This window comes from Excalfactoria chinensis, chromosome 18 (assembly GCF_039878825.1).
Source record: "Excalfactoria chinensis isolate bCotChi1 chromosome 18, bCotChi1.hap2, whole genome shotgun sequence".
Classification (NCBI taxonomy): Eukaryota; Metazoa; Chordata; class Aves; order Galliformes; family Phasianidae; genus Excalfactoria; species Excalfactoria chinensis.
Genome location: NC_092842.1, coordinates 5,097,542 through 5,118,303, shown reverse-complemented (window position 1 = coordinate 5,118,303; position 20,762 = coordinate 5,097,542). Strand labels below are relative to the sequence as shown.

Sequence of the window (20,762 nt, the reverse complement as noted above, 5' to 3'; positions counted from 1 at the left end):
GATGTTCACAGAAAGCACTTTCCCTGAGACAGTCTCTGAGAAACTTCATTTCAGCTTAGCCAAGTTACAAGCCCATGGAAGGCCATTTTCACACCTCACAATAACAAACAGCTCACAATAACAAACAGCTCAGCCCCCAGGCACAGCTGTACTGGGCACATCTGTGTCCCCAGAGGCTCATGACAATATCCCCATGCTCTGTGGGGCCCAACACCACTGCAGGAGGGAGCCCCATCCCCCATCCATGCTCAGGCAGATCTTTGTGCTCATTGCCCATGGGGATAGGTGCTTCCCACAGTGTGGTGCAATGGCAGAAAAGGCACCACCATCCCATTATGCCCACAGGTGAGATGTGCTCATGTCCCCTTTTGCTCATATCTCCATCTCCTTGTGCCCCCATGTGCTGAACTGCACTGTGAGTGCACAGTTAGGGTCATACACACTGAAGTGTTAAAGGTTTGGAGGCACACATCAGGGTTATCTGGGCTGCTGGGTTTATTGCTTGTGAATGTGCCAAAGCCCTTTGTGACAAGTTGGGGTCTCTCCTGCCCTTCAGCCCCTGTAGGGATGTGTTATAGCAAGCATCAACCCCTGAAAGACTCTTCATGTCTCCACACTGCAAATCCTTGCATACAAAGCATCTTTTTGCTTCCCTCTCAGACTCAAACCTGTGCTGGGAGTGCACCAGGCTCAGCTGCAGCCAATGCCTTCTCACACAGGAGGTGATAAAGCAGCTGGAGCTGACTGAGGTTGATGCCTGAGGTGAGCAGCCTGCAGGGAGGTGGGATCTGATCTGGTTGTCTGGTACTGAGATCTACTTAGGGTTGTCTGTATCCTGAATGTGTAAAGTGGGTTTCTTTGCTTTGACATGGCTCAGAGACATGTTGGATGTGAGCAAACAGAGGCCACAGCACTGAGAAGCCTCCAAAAGCTCTAATAATTCCACCTTGAGCAGAACAGCAAGCAGCTGAGCTGTGTGTGAGCACCGGCTCTGCAGTGCACAGAGCAGCAGGTGTGAGCAGAGGGGTCCTGTAAGTGGCCGGTGCCTTGCTTGGTGCATTTAAGTGGGGCTGACAGGGGAAGCAGCTAATGAAAAAGGGCACTGTTCTCATCCCAAAACTGGGGAGTTGCCGTCTGCAGTGGGGGGATGTTGACTGTGGGCTCTGAGCTTTGCTTTGTCCCCTCCTGTTGCAACACGCTGTGCTGGAGCAGGGAGTAAAAGAATTAGGTATTGACATACTTAATGTGCTCTCCTGACTCGTCACGTTCAGAGGAATTGTTTACCTCTGCTAATGAGACACAGCTTCCTGCTGGGGGATGCGGCTGCCGCTTAGCACAGCTTTACGGTGCTTGATGGGAAAGGAGCTAAAATGCACCTCAGCTGAAGCTATGGGGGCTCTGAGTGCGTTTCCTGTGCTGAGGCAACATATTGTGCTGCAGTATGCTTCTGCTGTCAGTGTGGTCGTACAAATGGCTTAATAGGACAGCCCTGAAAAGGCCATCCCGATGCTCCTATCAAGGCTTTCTCTGAAGGCTCTCAGTAGCTGAGCTGCACAAGGGAAGGTGGAGGGGCCACCCCTGCTAGAACTGTGAAGGATGCTGTCAGTGGGCATGGTGGGTTGGAGTTGGTGGTCTGAGAGGTCTTTCCCAACCTTAGTGATTCTATGGCTTTGCAGTCAAACCACAGTGACAGAGCTGTGAGGATGGATGGTGATGTGGAGTGGGGCAGGTTTCTCAGGAGCAGCAAGGGGAAGCAATGGGGTTTGATGAATGAAGTGTGCCATGGTGAATACAGGAAGGAGCAGAGCACGTCTCCCATCTGCTCATCCCAGAAAACAGAAACTGGAGGTGCACCACCCCTGTGCACCCAAACCTGTGCCTGCACGTGGCTCTGCAGGCAGTGATCCCAAATTGGTCTTCAGGCACCCTGGGGTGGCACGTGGCTCAATTGCTGCTCAGTTGTAACAGGGCGAGTGTGGAAATAACCTCTAAGTGTCAGTGCTGGAAGTTGGGAAGAGCCTCAAAAGCCACCGAGTGAGTCATGCCACTATGGCTTCCTCTGCTCAAATGAAGTGTTCCTTTTTGGTTTTTGGCTTATTGAAATGTCCTTCCTCCTCGGGATGCTCAATGCACTTTCTGCTGGTGGGGTGGTTTCAAGTCAGCTGGGAGGGCAGGGGGGGAGCGGAAACAGATGGCCATAATTTGGCTGCTCCGCCAGTCCTGGTAAGATCAGTTATAGCTCTGTTGAAACAATTCCAGGTATTATTTTAGAATCTGGTTTCCTTATCCAAGCCATGCGTGTCCTACAAAGAATCTGTCCAAAGTCTCAAGATATTTACGTCTTCAATCTAAAAGTCAGAATGCATTAGCTAGGGAAACTTGGTCTTCATGCACTTAAAATAAAGACGCTCACTTAGAGTCTCACGCTATTAAATCAGCTGTGAATGTCCTCACGGCAACTGGATGCTGCAGGTCCCCAGCTCTGGATGCTCTTTTCTTGCGTGTGCACCAAGGATTTCTATGCCTGAGCTCAGCTCCACTGGCAGAGCCCTGGGGAAAAGTGGCAGAGGCTGAGGGCTGGTTGTCACAACCAATGGCACGATGGCAAGGATGTGCCTCCATGGGACAAACATTCTGGGGGCTTAGAGATGGATGTGCCATTGAAGGTGACACGTCTGGAGGTGCCCCATGCTGGTGACTGCTGCCCATGGGTTTCATTTCCCATTTGTGCTCAGCAGAAATGATGCACAAGGGTCCTTCTGAAGATGAGAGCTGGGATCTAGTTAGGGATCCTCCGAGGATTACTATGGATGTGTCAGGGCACAACAGGAATCCAGGGTGCTGCAGAAGAGCTGCTTCCCACTTTGCCAGGAGAGAGGGAATGGGAAAAACAGCCCCAGCCAAAACCTGCTTGCTTTCTAGGGCTCTTAATGAGAGCACAAAGTTGTTTTGCTTTATTTTCCTGGCAGATAATGCCATTTTTAAGCCTCATAGCATGAAATTATATATTTTTGTAGGTGAAACTGCTTGATTAATCACTAAGCTGTTGAATATTTTAAACAAACCAGACATCTGTTGTGAATGGTGGAAGCTGCACAGAAATAAAGCTGCAGCTTTTAGTAGATCTCCATGCCAAAGGGAAGCTAGAAAGAAATTACAACCACTAGCTGCACCATGAAGAAAATCAGTAATAATATTAGTAATATTAATAGGGGGAGGAGGGGAGAAAGATTTGAGCAATGAAAAATAAAAGAACAATGTGAAAGTTTGTACTGCTCTTGTAACCATAACCTGGTGTGAGTTTCCAACCGGTGTCTTGGCCAGGGGACCTCACAGTGCTGCTGTTTTTCTGGGTCTCCTCTGCTCAATTAGATTGGTGTTGAGGTCAAGGCCTTTGCTAGAACCCCAGTCACCCTGTCTTTAATCACAACCAGTGTCCTAATAAGAATAATAGCAATGTCACACCAGCTTGGAGTAGCTCCATATATTGGAACTTTGTGTTTTCAGCTGGAGTGAGGAATCCTCAGCTTTTCTCTAAGAAGGTTTTTATCTGATGGGAAAAAAATTAAATGCACTTTGTGGGCAGAAAGGTCCGTGCTCTCCTCACACTGAATTTTCCCCTCAAACTGGCTCTCAGACCTTGGATGACTCCATGCTTTGTGCAAAAGCAAGGGATGGTTGGGCAGCACGACGGCTCCTTCCACCACTGGCAGCATTAAAGACCATGGGAAGGGACTCCAGCTCCCTGTGGGCTGTGCAGATGGGACAGCCCCTGGTGAATGGGTTCACCCAGCAGCGCTGGGCTGAATGTCACCTCCACCCACCCAGTGACAATCCTCTCCCAGCTGCTCTCCAGACGTCTTAAGGAGCTCTCAGGTGCATCCCAAGGTCTTTCCGCTTCCTGCGGCGTGCCTACGACCCTGCCTTTGATTTTCAGCTTAAAGATGAGCTGATTAGGTTCGCAATGTCCCCGCGTTGCCTCGCACGGCAACAAAGTGCTGGGGTTGGTATCAGATTTCCAACCGACCCTGCAGAACGACCGCGTCGGCAAAATCCTGGCGTGCACCTGATTCCTTGCAAATGTCCCCCCCACATGTTCTGATGCCACCGAGCTGCGGGTGTCCTGCAGACCACCTGGCATTGGTAGGACTGGTGGAGGACAGGTCCCCGACCCAAAGCAGCCCTGGGTGGCAGCAGATGGCCCAGCAGTACTGATGGGCAGCTCCTGCACGGCATCCGCCGGGGGTGTGTTTATGGTGGGCAGAGGTGACATCTCTCTGTCCTCATCTCTCAGCACACAGATACCCAAAGCTTGATTTCTGTGGCTCCCCGTGGAGCACAGTGTCGGGTTTGTTTGTGCAGGAGGCTGTGGGATAAAGCTGGAAGGGCGGCTGCGGCGCATTTGTTGTTGTTTCGCTCTTTACGCTCGAGTTCCCCGATTAATCCCTGGATTAATGGCCCCACGCGCAGCTCCCTGCAGGCAGGCGGCCCCATCCCAGCTGAGAGACAACTGTCCTTATCCCCTGCACTGATGTGGGGTCAAACCTGCTTTCTGTGTGATGTGTGCATCGAGTGACTTCCCTGTTTTTGCTTTCAATATCTATTCCGTGAAGCAACTGCTTCCCAATCAGAATCCCATTTACACGAGGGAATATATGGGATTGTCCTAAAGCCATTATTGGGTATTTCCACTCTTACTGCTTTTGACCCGAGGGGTCAATGTCTCTGTCTGGATTTATGGAAAGACATGGTGATTTTATGATCAAAAATAACATCAGTGGGTAATTAAGTCTTATGCTTCAGGGCACAAACCGTAACCTGCCAGTGGCCAGGATGAGACTCCCAGAGAACTGAAACTACTCACTGACAATTAATTTTCACTCTATTCGTGGGGGCTGGGAGGGATCAGAGGGGTGAAACAACCGTAATTAATTTACAGCGATTATTTCCAACAGCTGGCAAGTGGCATAACTCAGCAGCAGCGATGTCTGGGAGCACGGAAATAATTGAGCAGAAATTATGAGGTACCTCTGGAGCGAGGCAGCCCCGTGCTTTGCTGAGCTGCAGGCAGTGGTGACATCGAGCCCCATGTCCTGGGGTCTGTATGTGGCCCTTGGAGGGCAGAGCTTCTTGACTCCAATGTGCTGTGTCCTGATGTCAGGATCGTTTTCTCGTTGTTAAATGATGGGGTGGTTTCCATTGGTTGTGACACCAAGGGGAACCTGTGCTCTGGTGTCTGTCTTCTCTGTGCTTTCCATGGGTTTAGGGGCACGAGGTTTGGAGTAGTTTATTCTGGCCCATTAATGTCCATCTGAGATCCTGGATTGACCCCTGGAATCAGGCAGCGCCTGCTCATGTGTCTGCAACAGCACTGCCTAATGCTGGGGCAGACAGAGGAGGGGAGATGCAAAGCTGGTGGCAAGGGGGGGGTGAGGGAATGTAGGGTGCATGGGGAGCTCCTGAGCTCCTCCTGTGATGATTGCCCCACTTCTTGTGCATATGTGGGCAGTGTGTGGGGATGTCGGCTTGCTGCCTCCCTTCCCCTAGCTGCCTGCAATGGGCTCTGCTTAGGGCAGAGAAAGCAAAAGGGGAGAAGAACGTCCTCGCTAACAAGCAGTTTCCTGTTTATTAGCAGGTAAAGACAGAGCTGGGATGAATTATTAATAGGGTGGAAATGGGGTCCCTCCACAGATCTGTGCTAATTCTGGCTTGGCCGAATGTCACTCCCTCTTCCTCCCTGCTCCATCTTACAGTGGTTGGGGGCATCGATTTCTCCCTCCCTTCCTTTCCACCCTCAGATTGCAGGGTGTCAGAGCAAGGTCACCCCTGGGCGTTAGAACACACTCTGCTCACAGGGTTCAGGATCCCATGAATCAGCAGAAGCATCTGGGGTTCAGAATCCCATGAGTCAGCAAATACATGTGGGATTTGGGATCCCATGAGTCAGCAGAATGCACACAGGGTTCAGGATCCCATGAGTCAGCAGAATGTGTGCAGGATGTGCCCAGCCTGATGCTTTGCTGTGTGCCTCTTTGGCCAGCAGCAGACACACTGAGCAGCACGCTCCTTGCTCAAGGCTCTGCTGCTCCCTCGGGCCAGTCTCTCTGCAAGAGAGAAGATGCAACCCGTGCTCACTGGCTGCTGCTCCCCTTCCCCCTCCAGTCTGTTTCTGAATTCCAGAAGCATCTCATGCTTATTTCAGCCATGGTGTAATGCTGGAACAGATAGGCTGTACTGCATCCCATTCCCTGGTGGGGAAACTGAGGCAGGCAGAAGATGAGGAGAGGGTCTGGCATTACCCAGCACATCCTGGGCAGTTGAGCATTAGTTGCTCCTCAACTCAGCCTTAACATAGAGAGCAAGGAAACCTCAGCTCCTGCCCCATACTCTTGGAAATGTTCCCCATAGTCTTCTCAGTACTCCCATGTGAGAAGGGTCTGCACCCAACTCTGGACTGCAGGAGTGTGAAGGGAGAGCCTGGAAGGGAAGGCAGCTGCTGCCTGTTGTATACCAGGACTGACCCCTGTCCCTTGCCCATCCTCACAGCAATGCTCACACACACACAAAAATCCCTTCATAGGCAGTAATGGACAAAAAATTCATTAACACAACCGGCTCCAACCACCTGGCTGAGCTCAGCCCACTGCAATGGTTGCCCATCGCAGAGGGACCCCAGTATGGCAGTGGCACTGCAGCAGTGATGGCAATTCCAAACCTATGGGGTTCCCCGAGCAGCCCCAGCTGTATTGTGGGGTCACCTCGGACCCAAACCTGTGTGTGCAGCCCAAATGTGGGCAATGTGAGGGTTAAGCGCCGCATGGAAAATTCCACTCCTAAGCAGATAATCTGTGCTGGGTGCATACACACAGCCTGCAGCCTGGCCTCCTCCCATGGCATCATTTGTGAGCACTCCTTCATTCTGACCCGGTAATCCCTGCTGAGCTGTTGTAACCCCGTGCTGCAGAGTGGGGCCGGGCTCCCTTTGGGATGGGGCTGCACCGTTGCTCCTTTGGTGGGTTTGCAGATTAAGGGGTGACCTCGAGCATAAGATCCACCAGCAAGGCATGGAGCTGGGGGCCCTCAGCCTGCAAACATGGGCACGCATGCAGGGATGCACAGGTTTAACCTTGGTGACTGCTTTTAGCTCACCATGATCTGCAAGCTTTGCTCTTCCCAGGGCACATCCCTGCAGAGGCTGTCTGTGAATCCAGCTGCCCCATCCCACTCTGCAGCAAGGGCTCTGTGCACAGAGCACGGCAGCGACCTGTTTGCTGGACCTGGAGAGCATTATTGATTCAGGACTCAGAAAACGCTTAGGAAGTAAGAAAAGTGTCCTGCTCTCTAAAAGCCTGAGCGCCTTGTGAGCTCAATACATGCAGCCTTTGCAGAGAGGCTTGCTACGCTGCCATTAATATTTTATTCTGTAAGAGGTCCGGGTAGTTTGAATGGGGGAGGGCAGAGCTTTGCGTTGGGGGTGGAAGAAGCAAGGAGCAGAGGTGCTGTGCAGTGCTGTGATGCGGGGGAAGCAGAGCATGGTGCTGGGCACCCCTGCACCCACACTACCTGCTGCCTGGGCTCCTGCTCACTTTTGCTGTTGTATGCAAAGTGTTTGGCTGTTTCATGCTGTGCTTAAGCAAAGCTCTTCTTGAGAGCAGCTCTTTCTTTTCCCATCTCTTTCAAGGTAGGAGTAAACTTTCTGCTCACTGTACCAATTAAATCTACCTGACAGCCTGGGTTCTATCGCTGAGCCTTTTCCATCAGCACGTTGAAGTGACTCTTGTTAGGAAAGCACCATCCTGCTATGCAGCGTGATGAATCCCGAATCGGGCATTTAAGGGAACTGCTGCAGACTAGGGGGGAAGAAATCCTGTTTGCTCAGCACTCTCTAATTTGAAGCTGAGCCTGTATTCTCTCATCTTCTGGAAAGCCTCTGCTTTTGTAACACCAAGATGCTGCTGCACTGGAATGGCCTCTGTGGCAGGTGAGGAGCGGTGTGCAATTTGTTGGGCAGCAATGCTGTGTGGTCCAAGAGTCTGACCCCAAGGGCAGGGAGCTGCTGACCTGGGTTGCAGAGATGCTCTGTGCAGAGCCCTGGTAATGGGGAGTTGGTAAGGGTGAGGACAGAGCTGAAAGGCTCCAGTCCTCCTCCTGTGTTGCAAAGCAGTGTCGGTGTAGGTTAGGGAACCTGTGCAAATGGCAGCAGTTCCCAGCTCCAGGCACTCCTCCGAGCTTAGGGGAGGATTTTCCAGGTGTTGTGTTAATGTTTTGGAGTGCTGAGAGGGGAATGGGGCCATTAACACAGCATAGATGTGACAGAAAGAAGCAGCGTCCCATCCTTGACTGAGGGGTCATTTCAACACCTGGGAGTTGATTTCCTGTGCTGCTGAGAGTTGGCATTGAGGCACAGTGATTGTCCCCAGCACCACAGAGGGAGGGCACAGCCAGCTTTGAGTCTGGCCCTGCTTAGACCAAGGGTGGGCTGATTCACTGCAGGGGGAGAACTTCCACTTCTGGAAGGGATTTTCCTTTCCCTCATCCTGACTCATGTGGTGGCTGCAGAGCTGAGAAGCCCAAGGAAAGGGCTTCTCTGCCCAGAAGTTTGTCTGCTTTTTCCAATTTTAGCACCCTTTCTAGTAAGAGAAATAGCTTTCAGCGCAAGCCTTATAAGCCCATGTCATTCAGAAAAGTTTAGCTAAGAATTAAACTAAACATCAGCCTCGACTCGATGTGTAATGAATAAATAAAGCCTCTTCCTTTCATGTAGCCATGCCAAAGTCAACGAGCCCTATTAGCTGATAAAACAATGCTGACGCTAAATAAAAATACCCCTGACCCATCAATATGGGCTGAGAGCTCACCCTGCATCAAAGAGCATCGACTGAATGAGAATGCCATCCCGACACCTGGAAATAACTGCTTCCATCTCCCAGAACTGCCATGGGATTGATGCTGCCTACACCTCTGCTGTTTTCCCTCTTTGCTTTTGGTGGTGGCTTGGAACCCCCTTGAGCTTTTGTTTCCTTGTCTGTCCACCTCCCTGCCCTGCCGGGAGTGAAGGCAAGATGCAGTTTCCAGGTGATGCTGCCAGAAGGTTGCTGACATGGCCAGGGGACAGCTCAACAGATGGGGACAAATCAAAGCTCTCAATATTAATGAGCAGCAAAACTCTGTGCTACCAGAACAGAGCAGCCCAGTGTGACCAGCAAGAGAGGAAACGATCCTCCAAACAACTCATATCCCCCACACCTCCTTAAGACGAACATGCTAGCAGGGAGCTGTGTAATCCCCTATAGGCATAGCTGGGAAGTTTGGAGCCCCGTGGGGTCCTGGTGCCCCATTGGGCCCCACTCCCCTCCAATGATGGGTTCATTGCCCCCCTCCTGTCTGACCGTGTGTCTGTGTGTCTGTTGTTTTGATTTCAGCTGTCTGAGCAGCGCAGGCATCCTATGGGGCTGTGCTTAGGGTTAGGGTTAGTTCTGAGCGGCGCTGGTCTAACTTCACAGACAGCACCCTGCTGTTTTGAAAGGCACCAAGAAAGCAATAGAGTCACCCTAAGAAATTCTCTGCTGGACAGCTGGGCTCATTTGGGAGCCCACCTGTTGTGGGACAATAATGAAAGCCCAAAGGGAATTGATAACGCGACAGAGAAAGGCACTGGAGGGGGGCTGCAAAGTAACACCGAATGCTCTTTGTTTTCCTTTTTCTCAGGGAATCTAGTGGGATTTTGCTGTGTTTTCTGTCCCTGAGGTCAGGCAGGGATAGGGAGAGGTGAATCCATGTTGTGTGTTGGTGCAGCTCTTGCTCACGGCCGTATGCGGTGCAACGTGTGCTGTCATACACTGCAAGGAAATGCTGCTGGCACCCGGAATAGAAGGGATTCAGATGGGTATTGACTGAACAGGGAGAGGCAAAGAGCTGATCTCTGAGTGGTGGCTTTTACTGGAGGAGGGCAGTGGAGCTGGTCTCAGTGTTCAATGTCCCACGATGTGTCAGAGCTTTTTTCTTGGCTTTTTGTGGGGAGATTTTCCTGGGAGAAACTGAGGCACAGGGTGTACAAACCTGGACAACACTGGCAATGGAAACTTGGCCTCCTTTCCCTCTTGCACTGCTAATTGCCGTGTGATGCTTCCTCATCACCCCTGGCTTGGTGCCCCCATTGATGCCCTCCGTGCAGTGGGGGCTGAGTTGTCACTGCTGGCAGTGGGAGGGGACGCTGTGGCCACATCTCTGCACTCTCTGCTTTGACCCCTGAACTGTTTTTACCAAAGCAAAGCCTTGTGAATTATAAATCAGGTGCTCCTGCTGAGCTTTGTGGTGCACGGAATGAAATGCGATGATTAATATTTAAGGGAAAATAAGTTAAAAGATTTTAACTACAAGGGCAAGTGTCTGACCGCGGGCTCTTTTCACATAGGGCAAAGACAGAGCTGGGGTTTGGGGACATCAGTGGACTGGAGCCACTCTGAGCTCCTCACTGGTACAACACAGCCCCATGTGGGTGTTACAGTGCCCCGGGGTTGGCACCTGATTGGGGTGGGTCAGCAGTGACATCCCAGTCATCTGTCCCCATCCCTAGAGGTGCCCAAGGCCAGGCTGGATGGGGCCCCGGGCAGCCTGAGCTGGTGGGAGGCAACCAGCCCACAGCAGGGGGCTGGTGGTCAATGATTTTTAAGGTCCCCTCCAACCCAAGCCATTCTGCAGTCCATGCTCAGAGAAGTTCAGGCAATGCACTCGCTGCCAGTTGAGTATATCTGAATTTCAGACCCCACCACCAAAACCAGTCCACTACTTCCCACCACCCAGCCCTGCTCAATGTGACACCAACAGCCCATAGTGGAGGTGTCCCTCCAGCAGCACCCAGCAGGATGCTCTTCCTGGCCACCCACATGCAGTCCCATCTAGCAAGGAGGGAGATACTTACATGAGTGCAGAACCTCTCTGGTGGGTCCCCACATGTGATTCCTGCTGGATCCACTCTGACTGTCACGTAATCCTTCATCCTCATGGCCTTGGGCTGACACGCGTAGAACTCCCATGAAGGGCCATCGTCGGTGGTCACCCAGGACTTGCAAATGTCATACTGTCCCATGGCCAAGGGGAGACAGTGCAGGAGGAGAGCCAGCAGGTACAGCATGGCAGCTGCAGCCGAGCGCGGGGACCCTGGGCTGGGGACGTACTGGGAGTCCAGGGGTAGGCAGCTGCTGGGCTAGGGAGTGCTCTCAGGTTCAGCATGGAAACTCCTCATTTACAGATGGTCCACTCTAGGGAGGTCAGGGTGAGGACAGGAGTGATCCCACGTTGTGTTCGGCTGTGGAAAGTTTCTCTCTGCACAGAAGCCAAATTTGCAAATGACTTGGGAAAGTTGGTTGGCCGGGTTTGCTGCTCAGTGGTCGAAAGTCTTCCTTAACCTCATTTCTTTTTCCCCCCTTTTATCGTATAAAAGGGCTTCCAAATCAGCATGAAAATATCTAGAGGTGACTCCAGTCAATCAATAGAAAGATCAAGTTCTGAGTTGCTGATGAAATTTGATAGGAGCAAATTGGAGAGGCTGCGGGATGGTGCTGGATCAGGTGCTCCTCGACCTTCGTGTCTGCTGCAAACACGTCACTGGGTAGAGCGCCTTAAACTGTGGTCTTCTTTGACAATTACTGGGGCTTTGGGACATTAATGTGTCAAATTGCTATAGCATCTGGGAGCTTGCAGAGAGGAGCCGTGAGGCTACTGTCCCCTTATCCCAAAGGGTGATGGGGTCGGAGCTGCTGTGTTGGGTGGTGGCATTGGTGGGGTCTGCGTGGTGGGCAGCGCCGTCCTCTGCTCCTGCAGTGCTGGGAGGCACTGTGTGCAGTTTGTCTGTCTGTCCACCCGCCTGTGCCTTCTGGCAATGGAGCATCAAGTTCCCAAGCCTTCAGCTGTGAGCCACGCTGCTACCTGAGGTCTGGTCCCTCTCTCATGGTCAGAGCAAAGGGGGAGTTCATTAGCGGGCTGCACCTGCAAATTGAAAGACAAATGAGCTGGGAGGGAGAGGGGCTGCAGCTGGAGCAATGAGGCCAGGGGGTCCCACGGGAAACACAGCCCTCAGCTGGGTCTGTGATCCCAGACACACAGCAGGGTTGATAAAAGGGAGATATACAACTTTAATAAAAAGAAATCCATAGTAAGATGCTTATGGCTCTTCTGCTGTTTGGGAGGTTGGAAGGAGAGCTTCCCCCGCTTAAGGTATCTGATTTTAATGGCAGCTGGACAACAGTAGCCCTAATGGGTCTTCAAATAATATCAAGGAATAGCTGGAGGTCATTAGAAGATGGAGAATATGCAGACACAGACCGGGGACAGACAGAAAATTGAACGTCTTAAAGAGATAAGCAAATAAATGTGACAGCTGGGGAGACGCATCCACCGTCCAGCATCCCCACCTGTGATTTATCTGAACAATAACATTTAATAAAAAGCAATTTAAAGTCCTAATAATGTTTAAGGTACACCCAACACAAGGAGCAATGACCTTCCCGGTTGTCATTTCAGGTGAAAACGACACTTCTGCAGTTTTGTTGTCTTTCCAATGGAGCTGTACAAACCTTTAGTAATTGCAACACCAAATGGCAAAGAACTGAAAAAGGAGAGTGAAACCCTCTGCCAGCAGTGGAGAGGAAGTGTCATAGGAGAGGTGGGAGGCACAAATCCAGAGCAGAGACTCGGCTCTTGGTAATTCCCTCTCCATTGGCTTCTCCAACTTTTCTCCCCCGATTTGGAGATGCCTCCTTCATTCAGCACCACGCTCAGCATTTACTTTCTCACTTAAGGCTCAAAGGCTCCAGGTTAGTGGGTGCATCGATCCGCGCTGGGGGGATTCATAGTGCTGTGCTACTGCCCCCCTTTCCCCCAGTCTTTGGTTGAAAGGTTTGTGATTGAAATGAATGAGTTCGGAAGGGAGAAGCCATCTCTCATGCTTCATCGCTGGCTCTCAAAGAAGAGCCTATTACAGACGCATTGGACCTGAATAAACTCCCGAAGACAGAATAGACTGGCTGCTATTTTTACATCATGAGTAAATGTAGTAAAAATATGAAAGCAGTGTGACAGAGTGTTTAGAAGGTCCCACTGACATCAGAGCTGTCTTTGCAGTTAAAATAAGTCAGCTCCTTATTATTACATCCAAGCAGTCCCAGCCAAGTGCCCAACAACTGCAGCGCGTGAGACTTCAGCGCTGGGATACAGCGCTGTTAATGAGGACTCCACCACTGTTAGGTTTATGGATCTATTTTCATTGCTGTAAAACCATATTTTGCGCTTGAACGGCTGTCAGGGAAGAACCCAGGAAGAGAAGATCTATAATATCTATTAGTTTCTTGTTACGCTCGCTAAATGTTGTAGATTCCCAGGGAAGTAATTAGCCTGGGAATTGAGAGGCGGTCAATCACACGGGCACGCAGCACAGCGCTCCAACAGCACCGTCCCTTTGTACAAATGTGGCTCTGAGATAAACCAGCACACCCTGAACAGAGGAGAGAGACTTTCTGACCCCAAGGCTTTGCCCTGCTTGCCTTGGTTTGGCAGAGAGCAAATGAATCTTTGCCCGATAATATTAAGAAACTGCAGTTCATGGGAACAAATACAATCAATGCTCTCTGTTTTCTTTGAGGCGTATGCAGCAATCGCAGGGGACTGATAGCCAGAGTATTAAAAACACAAAATTAGATTGTATCTCGGCTGAGCCGGTTCCTTGTTATATTTTTTTAGTGTTATTGGATTAACACCCAATTGAAATCAAGAGACAGCACCGAGCAACAACTGAGCTGCTCTGGAATTAAGGACACAAAGTAAACTCAACAGAGGAGTTCTCAGTTTCAGAAGTTGCCTCGAAAATAAAACCCAGCCTCTGTCCCCACCGTCCCCAGCGCCGATGGAGCTCGGGTGCGCGTCCCTTCCCGTCCCCGCGGTGAGAGCCCTTCCCCGCATCCCCAGCAGCGGGGTTGGGAGCACCGCTGTGACGGAGCTGTCGGAATACGGCAAAGCTCAGAGGAGCGCCGCGTTCCCCGAAGGAAAACCCGTGTATTTCGCTTACAGCAGCCGCGCTCCTTCACGCGATTGTGCGCCTCCCGACCAAACGATGCCACGGGGTTCATTACGCTCTAAGAGAATTCGAGGTTTAGGCTTAAAAATAAAGTGAGGAAAACGAGAAACGTGCCGAGAGCATCCCCGGCTTTGCATCGCTCAGCTGGAAACTCCGAAGCGGAGATCCGAAGCTGATCTCCCTCCGCCCGCGTTCCGTAGGGGCGAGGCGCTCCCGCAGGGCGGGGAGCGGATGGGGATGAGGGGACAGCGGGGGGCGGCGATGGATCTCCCGTTCCCGCACCCACCCCGCAGCTCTGCGGAGCCTCGTCCGGCGCAGCCCCCGCTCCCCACCCCGTTCCCCCCAACTTTCCGCTCTTACCGTGGAGCTCTGCGGCGAGGGGCTCCCGAGGAGCGGCCAACTCCGGGGCCGGGCCCCAAGGGCGGGCGGCCGGGAGCTCGTTGCGGTGCCCTGCTCCCCTCGCAAGTTAATGCCGAGGCTGAAATCCCGTTTGCTATCACTTTCAATCACAATCGGAGCTTTTATCTCTGTGCCTGATCCGGGCTGCGTAACTTCCTCTGTGCAGCTTTAGCACACACCATCCCACCGGCGAGCAATGTGCTTCTTAAAGGTGCAGGGAGGAAATGCGGGCGGGGAGGGGAGGGAGGAGGGAGAAAAACACCCGGGGAAGGGGAGGCTGTGAGCGGGGGGGGCGCTGAAGTGGCTGCGAGATCCGCGCGGTGCGGGGCTGGAGAGCGGCGGCTGGGAAACGGAGAACCGAGAGATGATGGAAGCGGCTGTGCTGCTCCTTTTCCTTCTTTCCCCCCCACCTTTTCCTCTTTCTTTTTCCTCCCTCCCTTTTTCCTTTCTTCTCCCCCCTTTTTCCTTTCTTCCCCTCCTTTTTCTTTCCTACCCCTTCCTTTCTTTCCCTAGCTTTTTCCTTTCCCCCCTTATCCTCCCTTTCCTCCCCTTCCCCCCCTCCCTCTTTTCCTTTTCTTTTTAAGAAATAACAATCACGAGATCATGTTTTCTCGAGGAATAAGCCGTAGTCACGAGGGTTTTCCCCACACGTGTGAGATATCCGTGCTGTGTCCCAAATATTCTAGGGAGGTTCTGCTGGCGGAGATGCTGTAAGCGAGGCTGCGTGTGCTGGGGAAGAGGGGGTGGTTGGAATTAATAGGATAAACAAAGCAGGGACTCGGGGATGGGGAAATCAGATGGTTGGGAAACGCTTTGGTAATGGTGGAGGTGCACTCTGGGATTTAACCGAGCTGAGTTTCCTTTGGTAAACGTGCAGGTCTGTGAGGTTTGGGCAGTTCCTCCCAACACAGAGCATGACTGCTGTGGGTGCTGCTCAGGAGCAGCAGTGGCAGGTGGAGATCTCAGTCCACCCATGCCAGATTCTGCCAAGTGAACCCCATTCTACCCAGGCAGATGCTGTGGGGGAAGTGGGGGGGAGGGGGGGAAATCATTCCTACAGGTTTTTCACATACAGATGGATAAATGGCAATCTGTTTCTGGGGAGGAAAACCAAAGAACCGTGCTGTCCCCTATGTACATGACCACCAAAAAATGAAGGGTTTTTTTTGTTTGTTTTTTGTTTTTTCCCAACCAATAATTCAATAATTTCTAAGCCAAAAAGTGCATTGTCCAGCTTGCATGTGGTCTGCAATCTCATTGACTCAGTGTTTCATTGTGTGATTTACTTTGGCCCGCTGCTCTGAGGTCCTTCGATGGCTTTTCCTGTTGAAGAGTCCCCGAAAAACACACAGACCACCCTGGGAAACATCTCCCCAATACTGGAGCAGAAGCAAGAGGTAGGGAATGATGGGGCACACCCTGACTGTGGCTCAGCCTCAGTTATCAAGTATGGGACAGTCTTTACCCAAAGGACTGTGATTCTGAGTCCACCTCCATTCTGGCCATGACAGACACTTTCCACATGTTATTTCTTTACTCTTTTTTCCCTGTAAACACTGCATGGCAGTGAGAAACATTAGCTGGGAATTCAGGGTTGGCAAATAATCCCGGATTTCACTTTGTGCCTTTTGGTCTTCTCTGTAGTAATGACTCCCCTGGAAATTCCCCACGTCTCACTTATTACTCTTTTATTAGTTATTATGGTACAGTAACAGGATAAAAAGAAGTTGGTATTTCATTTTCATCCCCTTTAATAGCCATGGCAAAGACCAAGTGGTGTGCTGATTATTGACATCAGAGTTAAGTGATATGCACGCATCATTAGGTTTCAATTGGAAAGAATAACAGCACAGTATGAGTCGTCACACTTTTAAACTACTTGGCATTTAAAGCAGAACTGAAATCGTTGCTCTCAGCCCTGCAAGCTCAGAAGACGATGACTGGCAATAATACACCTATGCAGGTGAGGGCTCCAGGTGCAACCCAAGGAGACACAATGACCCAAATGCTCTGCAGAGGTGGGAGCAGCTGCTCCAGGGGCTCCGTGTGCTGCAGAGTGGGTCACCCATCCAGCAGGGCTGTTCTTGCAGGAAGGAATGGGGAATGGACTCAGCAAATGTTTAATCTGAGACCATTTCCCTTCTTTTGCCCAAGGATGTGGCAAATATTTCCTGCTCAGCGTCGTTTCCTTCTTGGGGAGTTTTCCTATGGGGAGCAATGTGGCTGTGCTGCTCCTGGAGGGCCGGCTCTGCCCTTCCCTCGTGCTGAGCACTGCCTTCTCACACAAGGTTGAAAATCAATGGGTCTGTGCCGAGATTTAATTACCACAGTGTAGGCAAGGGTGAAGAACAAGGCCCTTAATTTTTAATACAGCTTCAGCTCCCAGAGGGATCCCCAGGGCTCAAGGGCCAAATGAAAACCCATTACCCGCAGGTATAATTCTATTGACATATGCAGTCTGGCACCTGTTTGTACGAAGGCAATATTTGGCTCCCTGCATGGAAATGGCAAGCGGTGATTCTGACACGCGTGGGGGAAGAGGAAAGTGCTTTCCCAGCTTGGGATGACTGAGGATGAACTGAAACAACAGAAGGCAAACGTGACACCTCGCAGTGCTGCTCCTCGGCGCCGATGTGCTTACGAACACTTGGGCTGAGTCTGGTCCATGGAGAGAGCTCTGAGATTAGTGCCAGAATAATAACCAGCCTCACAAAGGATCTTTCATTCGAGGATACATCTTGCTGTATCACCTATAATAGCGATACATTCTTTTTATAGTCCTTATCTAGCGATGCGCGGCCAGGGATGTCAAAGCGCCTGCCGAAAGTGAGTAAACATTTTATTAGGTGGGAGCACAAGGCTTGTAAATGTGCTCCAGCCCAGGAGCAGGAGAGGGACCCCTGAGCAAGAAAAGCTCTCACAGTGTCTGCAGAGCCCAGCTCAGCCTGACCTGTTGTTCCAGCTGTGCCAGGACCTCTGGGGAGAAGTGTGCAGGGGGGGGGGGAAGGAAATGAGTAATAGCCCTCTGAAGCGGGGGCATTAGGGGTGATGGAGGGGAGGGCTGTTGTGCCATGGGGTTAAACCTTGTCCTGCTGGGAGGTTTGTCTCAGTTCACCCCTATCCGTCCCATCCCTTGTGCTGTCCTTTTGTTCTCGGTGAGGTGGATGTGAAAAGATCTCCCAGAGTGATGGGAATGGGAAGGTTTGTGCTTCCCACTGCCTCGTGCTTTGTGCAAAGATCAGCATGCTGGAAAAAGAAGAGGGACATCGTATTTTGTAGTTCTGAGAAACACCAGAAAACCCACACAAAGGTCAAGAAACTGAGCAACAGAGAGCTGTGATGTGCAGTGCAGGAAGGCGGGAGGGTTATTCTCTTTTTCTTCCTGCATCAACATCAGGGTGTAAATACCAGCACCCGCTCCTCAGCACATGCAGACACAGCCATCAGCAGAGGGAACAGCCCGGTGTCTTCATCCCTGGAGTGCTCTAAACCTTTTCTTTAGAGCAACTGGCTGGGAAGATGGCAGAGAGCATCTGCTCCAGGAGGGGAGGCTGCTCCCTGCCTCGTGCACAAGACCTCAGATGCAATCTCTGCATTTTACAGGGCCCCGGGTGAGTTTTGCCCTCCCCGATTAGATAACCAAAGGAGCAGTGACTGTAGTCTCCAGAGAGGAGATGCTGTCTCTTTCCTGCCAGAAGGACAGCTGGAGGGAGGGTGGGATTTTCAGCATGCGAGCACTTAGCCAGATCAAGGAAATGGGATGCAAAGCAGTTTAGGCTAAGAAAGGTTGTTGTGCAGGGAAACATGAGGCTGCTGTTCTGCTGGGGAGAGAACGCCTCTCCAAAAGCTCCTGCGTGCCAAACGGCAAGGCTGAGCCATGGCAGGTCACTGCCTCCTGGAGGAAAACAAGCATGACAAGTCAGAAAAAAGCCCATCGTCTTCTGTGCTGAAAAACTTTGATCATTTAAATATTATTGATGCGCATTTACGCCAGGGGAGACGGGCTGGGTGATGGGAAGCGCTTCACCTTGACACGGGGAAAATATGTTGTTTTCTGTGCCTTGTCTCTTGCCTTGTCTTTTGTTTCATATATCAAATCAGAGCTTAGCCAAGTGAATCAGCTCGGGAAGCATTGAAGATTTATTTGATTTTGGGGAAGGTAGAGCTTTCCTTATCTTTCCCATCTGTGGGGGAGTAAGCACGGATAAAAACAGGAGGAGCTTCTGAAGGAGGGATCTATAATTAACAACCCCTCTGAAAGGGGAACTTTCCTTTCGACTTACTATTCAAATGGAAGTGTTTGAGAGTACACGCTTTTGGCTCTGGGGATCTCACTTGCATCCTTGCCAGAGCCCTGTGAATCCCCTCGTCCCCTCCTCAGAGTGTGTTTGTGCTTTCAGACAGCCCGTGTTGGGCTGGGAGCAGCAGAGGGTTCCCAGGGACGGCCCCAGCACTGCCCCTCTGCATGGCACAGGGCAACGGGGATGGGAAGCAGCTCCCAGCCCACAGCCTGGCACTGGGAGGAGACGCCTTCCAATTCTTTTTAACCCGAGGAAGGGATGTGTCACTTCTAATGGAGCTGACAGCAGCAGGGAGGGTTTTTAGGTTAGTGGTTGAAGAACAAACTTGTAATGAGTGAAGTAATTGAATAAATGCTGACAATTTGATGCGGAAAATGCATAATCAGCTAGCTCGGGAAGGTTGTCTTGTTCTTTTTTCTCTCTTCTTTAGCACTGGAATAAACATATTTCTTCTCTTCCAAGCAGGTGATGTGTTCAGCAGCACAAAAACAGCAGATTTCTGCACATGCTTCCCTCCCAGGCACGCATGTGCTGATTGCCAAATAATTGACCCAGTTATGCTAATATGCTGTTTGCTTCACTGGAACTTAATAAATACATATATAATCAATCTTCACACTTTTTCTTGAGCCACGCACCGCTTCGATCAGCTGCTGCTTCAGTAGTTTTGCTGGCTCCAACCCAAGGAGCAGAGCTCTACCCATGCTGCAGGGAAGAGGGGGCAGTCCCCTGGGTAGGTGCAAATGAGGCCACACCAGGGAGCTCTGAGAGCTGATCTTGCAGGAATAACTGGGAGCAAAAGTGGCTTTGCAGATCCCAAACGCAGCCTGTGAGTCGTGGACGTGGTCGGTGGAGCTGACGTATGTAAGTGCAGTGACTTTCCCTACCCAGCCATCATCCCAGCCTTGTGCAGATGGAAACTCAGCGAGTTTCTTGTCATCAAGCCCCCGGTTTCAGTCTGACAATGGGAACAGCATCATCTGTGTCATGTATGTTGGAAGCAATGAATAGAGAGCTGAGCTCACTCATCTATTTGCATTCTGAAGATATGCAAAAAAAAAAAAACCAAAAACTGTCTTCTTGCTTACTCTCCTGCCTACTCAATATCTGTGAAACAAGGAGGAGAATATGGGCTGCCTTGTACTTCTGATCTCAGTGCCCTTGAATAAAGGAGCAATTGCTCAGCGCAGCCTTCTGGAGTGAGTATGAGCATCAGAGCTACGACGGCAACAAAAGCTCTCCATCAGTGCAGGCTGGTGGGCAAAAGGCAGCTCCTGGATGAGGAGTGCTCATCATCACAGCCACCTTGACTTGGTGTCATCAGGGCAGCTTCTCCTCTCCACATCCGAATCAGCACTTGCTTCTCTAGGGCACGTAGGTCTGACCTGCCAACTGTTAAACGAATTACAGTGCGCTCCCCCCAGACTATTAGCATGGAACAGCACACGTCCACAGGAGAGACAGGCTGAGGACACAGCGGTTCTAAGAACAACGAGCCTTAGGAGATTTTCCTTTTGGATGGAGCTGAATGAGTTGGCATTGGGGCTGCAACTCCACATTCGGGGTTTGCCTCATCGCTCAGCAGCTCATGGATTATCTTCCTTCTCATTTGAACAGCTACTTCTCCTCCAGGTTATAGCCATCTGAAGCAGCAGAAGCGTGATCCAGACCGGGTTTTAAGGGCTGGAATTTACATGCTTTTTTTCCTTATGCTTTCTGGTATTAATTTCATATGCGGTGGGAAAGTAATATCCTGTCTGTCACTGCAGAGGAAGGGCTGTGCGTGCGTCTATGCACAGTCACTGCTAACTGTTGAGCTCTTTCACTCCAATTTCGCTTTTTTTTTGGTGAAGATTTCTAAACTAAAGCAAAAATCAGCTGCAGAAATGATGAATGTGAGCTACCAGCAAGGCGAAATCAGGAGATGTTTTCTCTTGTTTTCGTAACTCGTGGTCTTTGTGTGTAAGAGTGGATTGCATGGCAACTGCATT

General features: G+C 51.0%; 1 protein-coding gene across 2 annotated transcripts in view; it reads right to left on the bottom strand.

The window, feature by feature from the left end:
- The window catches only part of NTNG2 (netrin G2), a 38,982-nt gene extending 23,498 nt beyond the window's left edge, over positions 1–15,484 (bottom strand). Inside the window, exons 1-2 of one of the 2 annotated variants that reach the window (XM_072352780.1) lie at positions 14,432–15,484; positions 10,922–11,988 (exon numbers count right to left, since the gene is read on the bottom strand). In XM_072352780.1, the coding sequence (XP_072208881.1) occupies positions 10,922–11,134 (213 nt within the window). In that variant the 5' untranslated portion in view covers positions 11,135–11,988; positions 14,432–15,484. The remainder of the gene's footprint in view (positions 1–10,921; positions 11,989–14,431) is intronic. The other variant, XM_072352779.1, reaches the window with a different exon arrangement.
- Between the last annotated feature and the right edge of the window lie 5,278 nt (positions 15,485–20,762).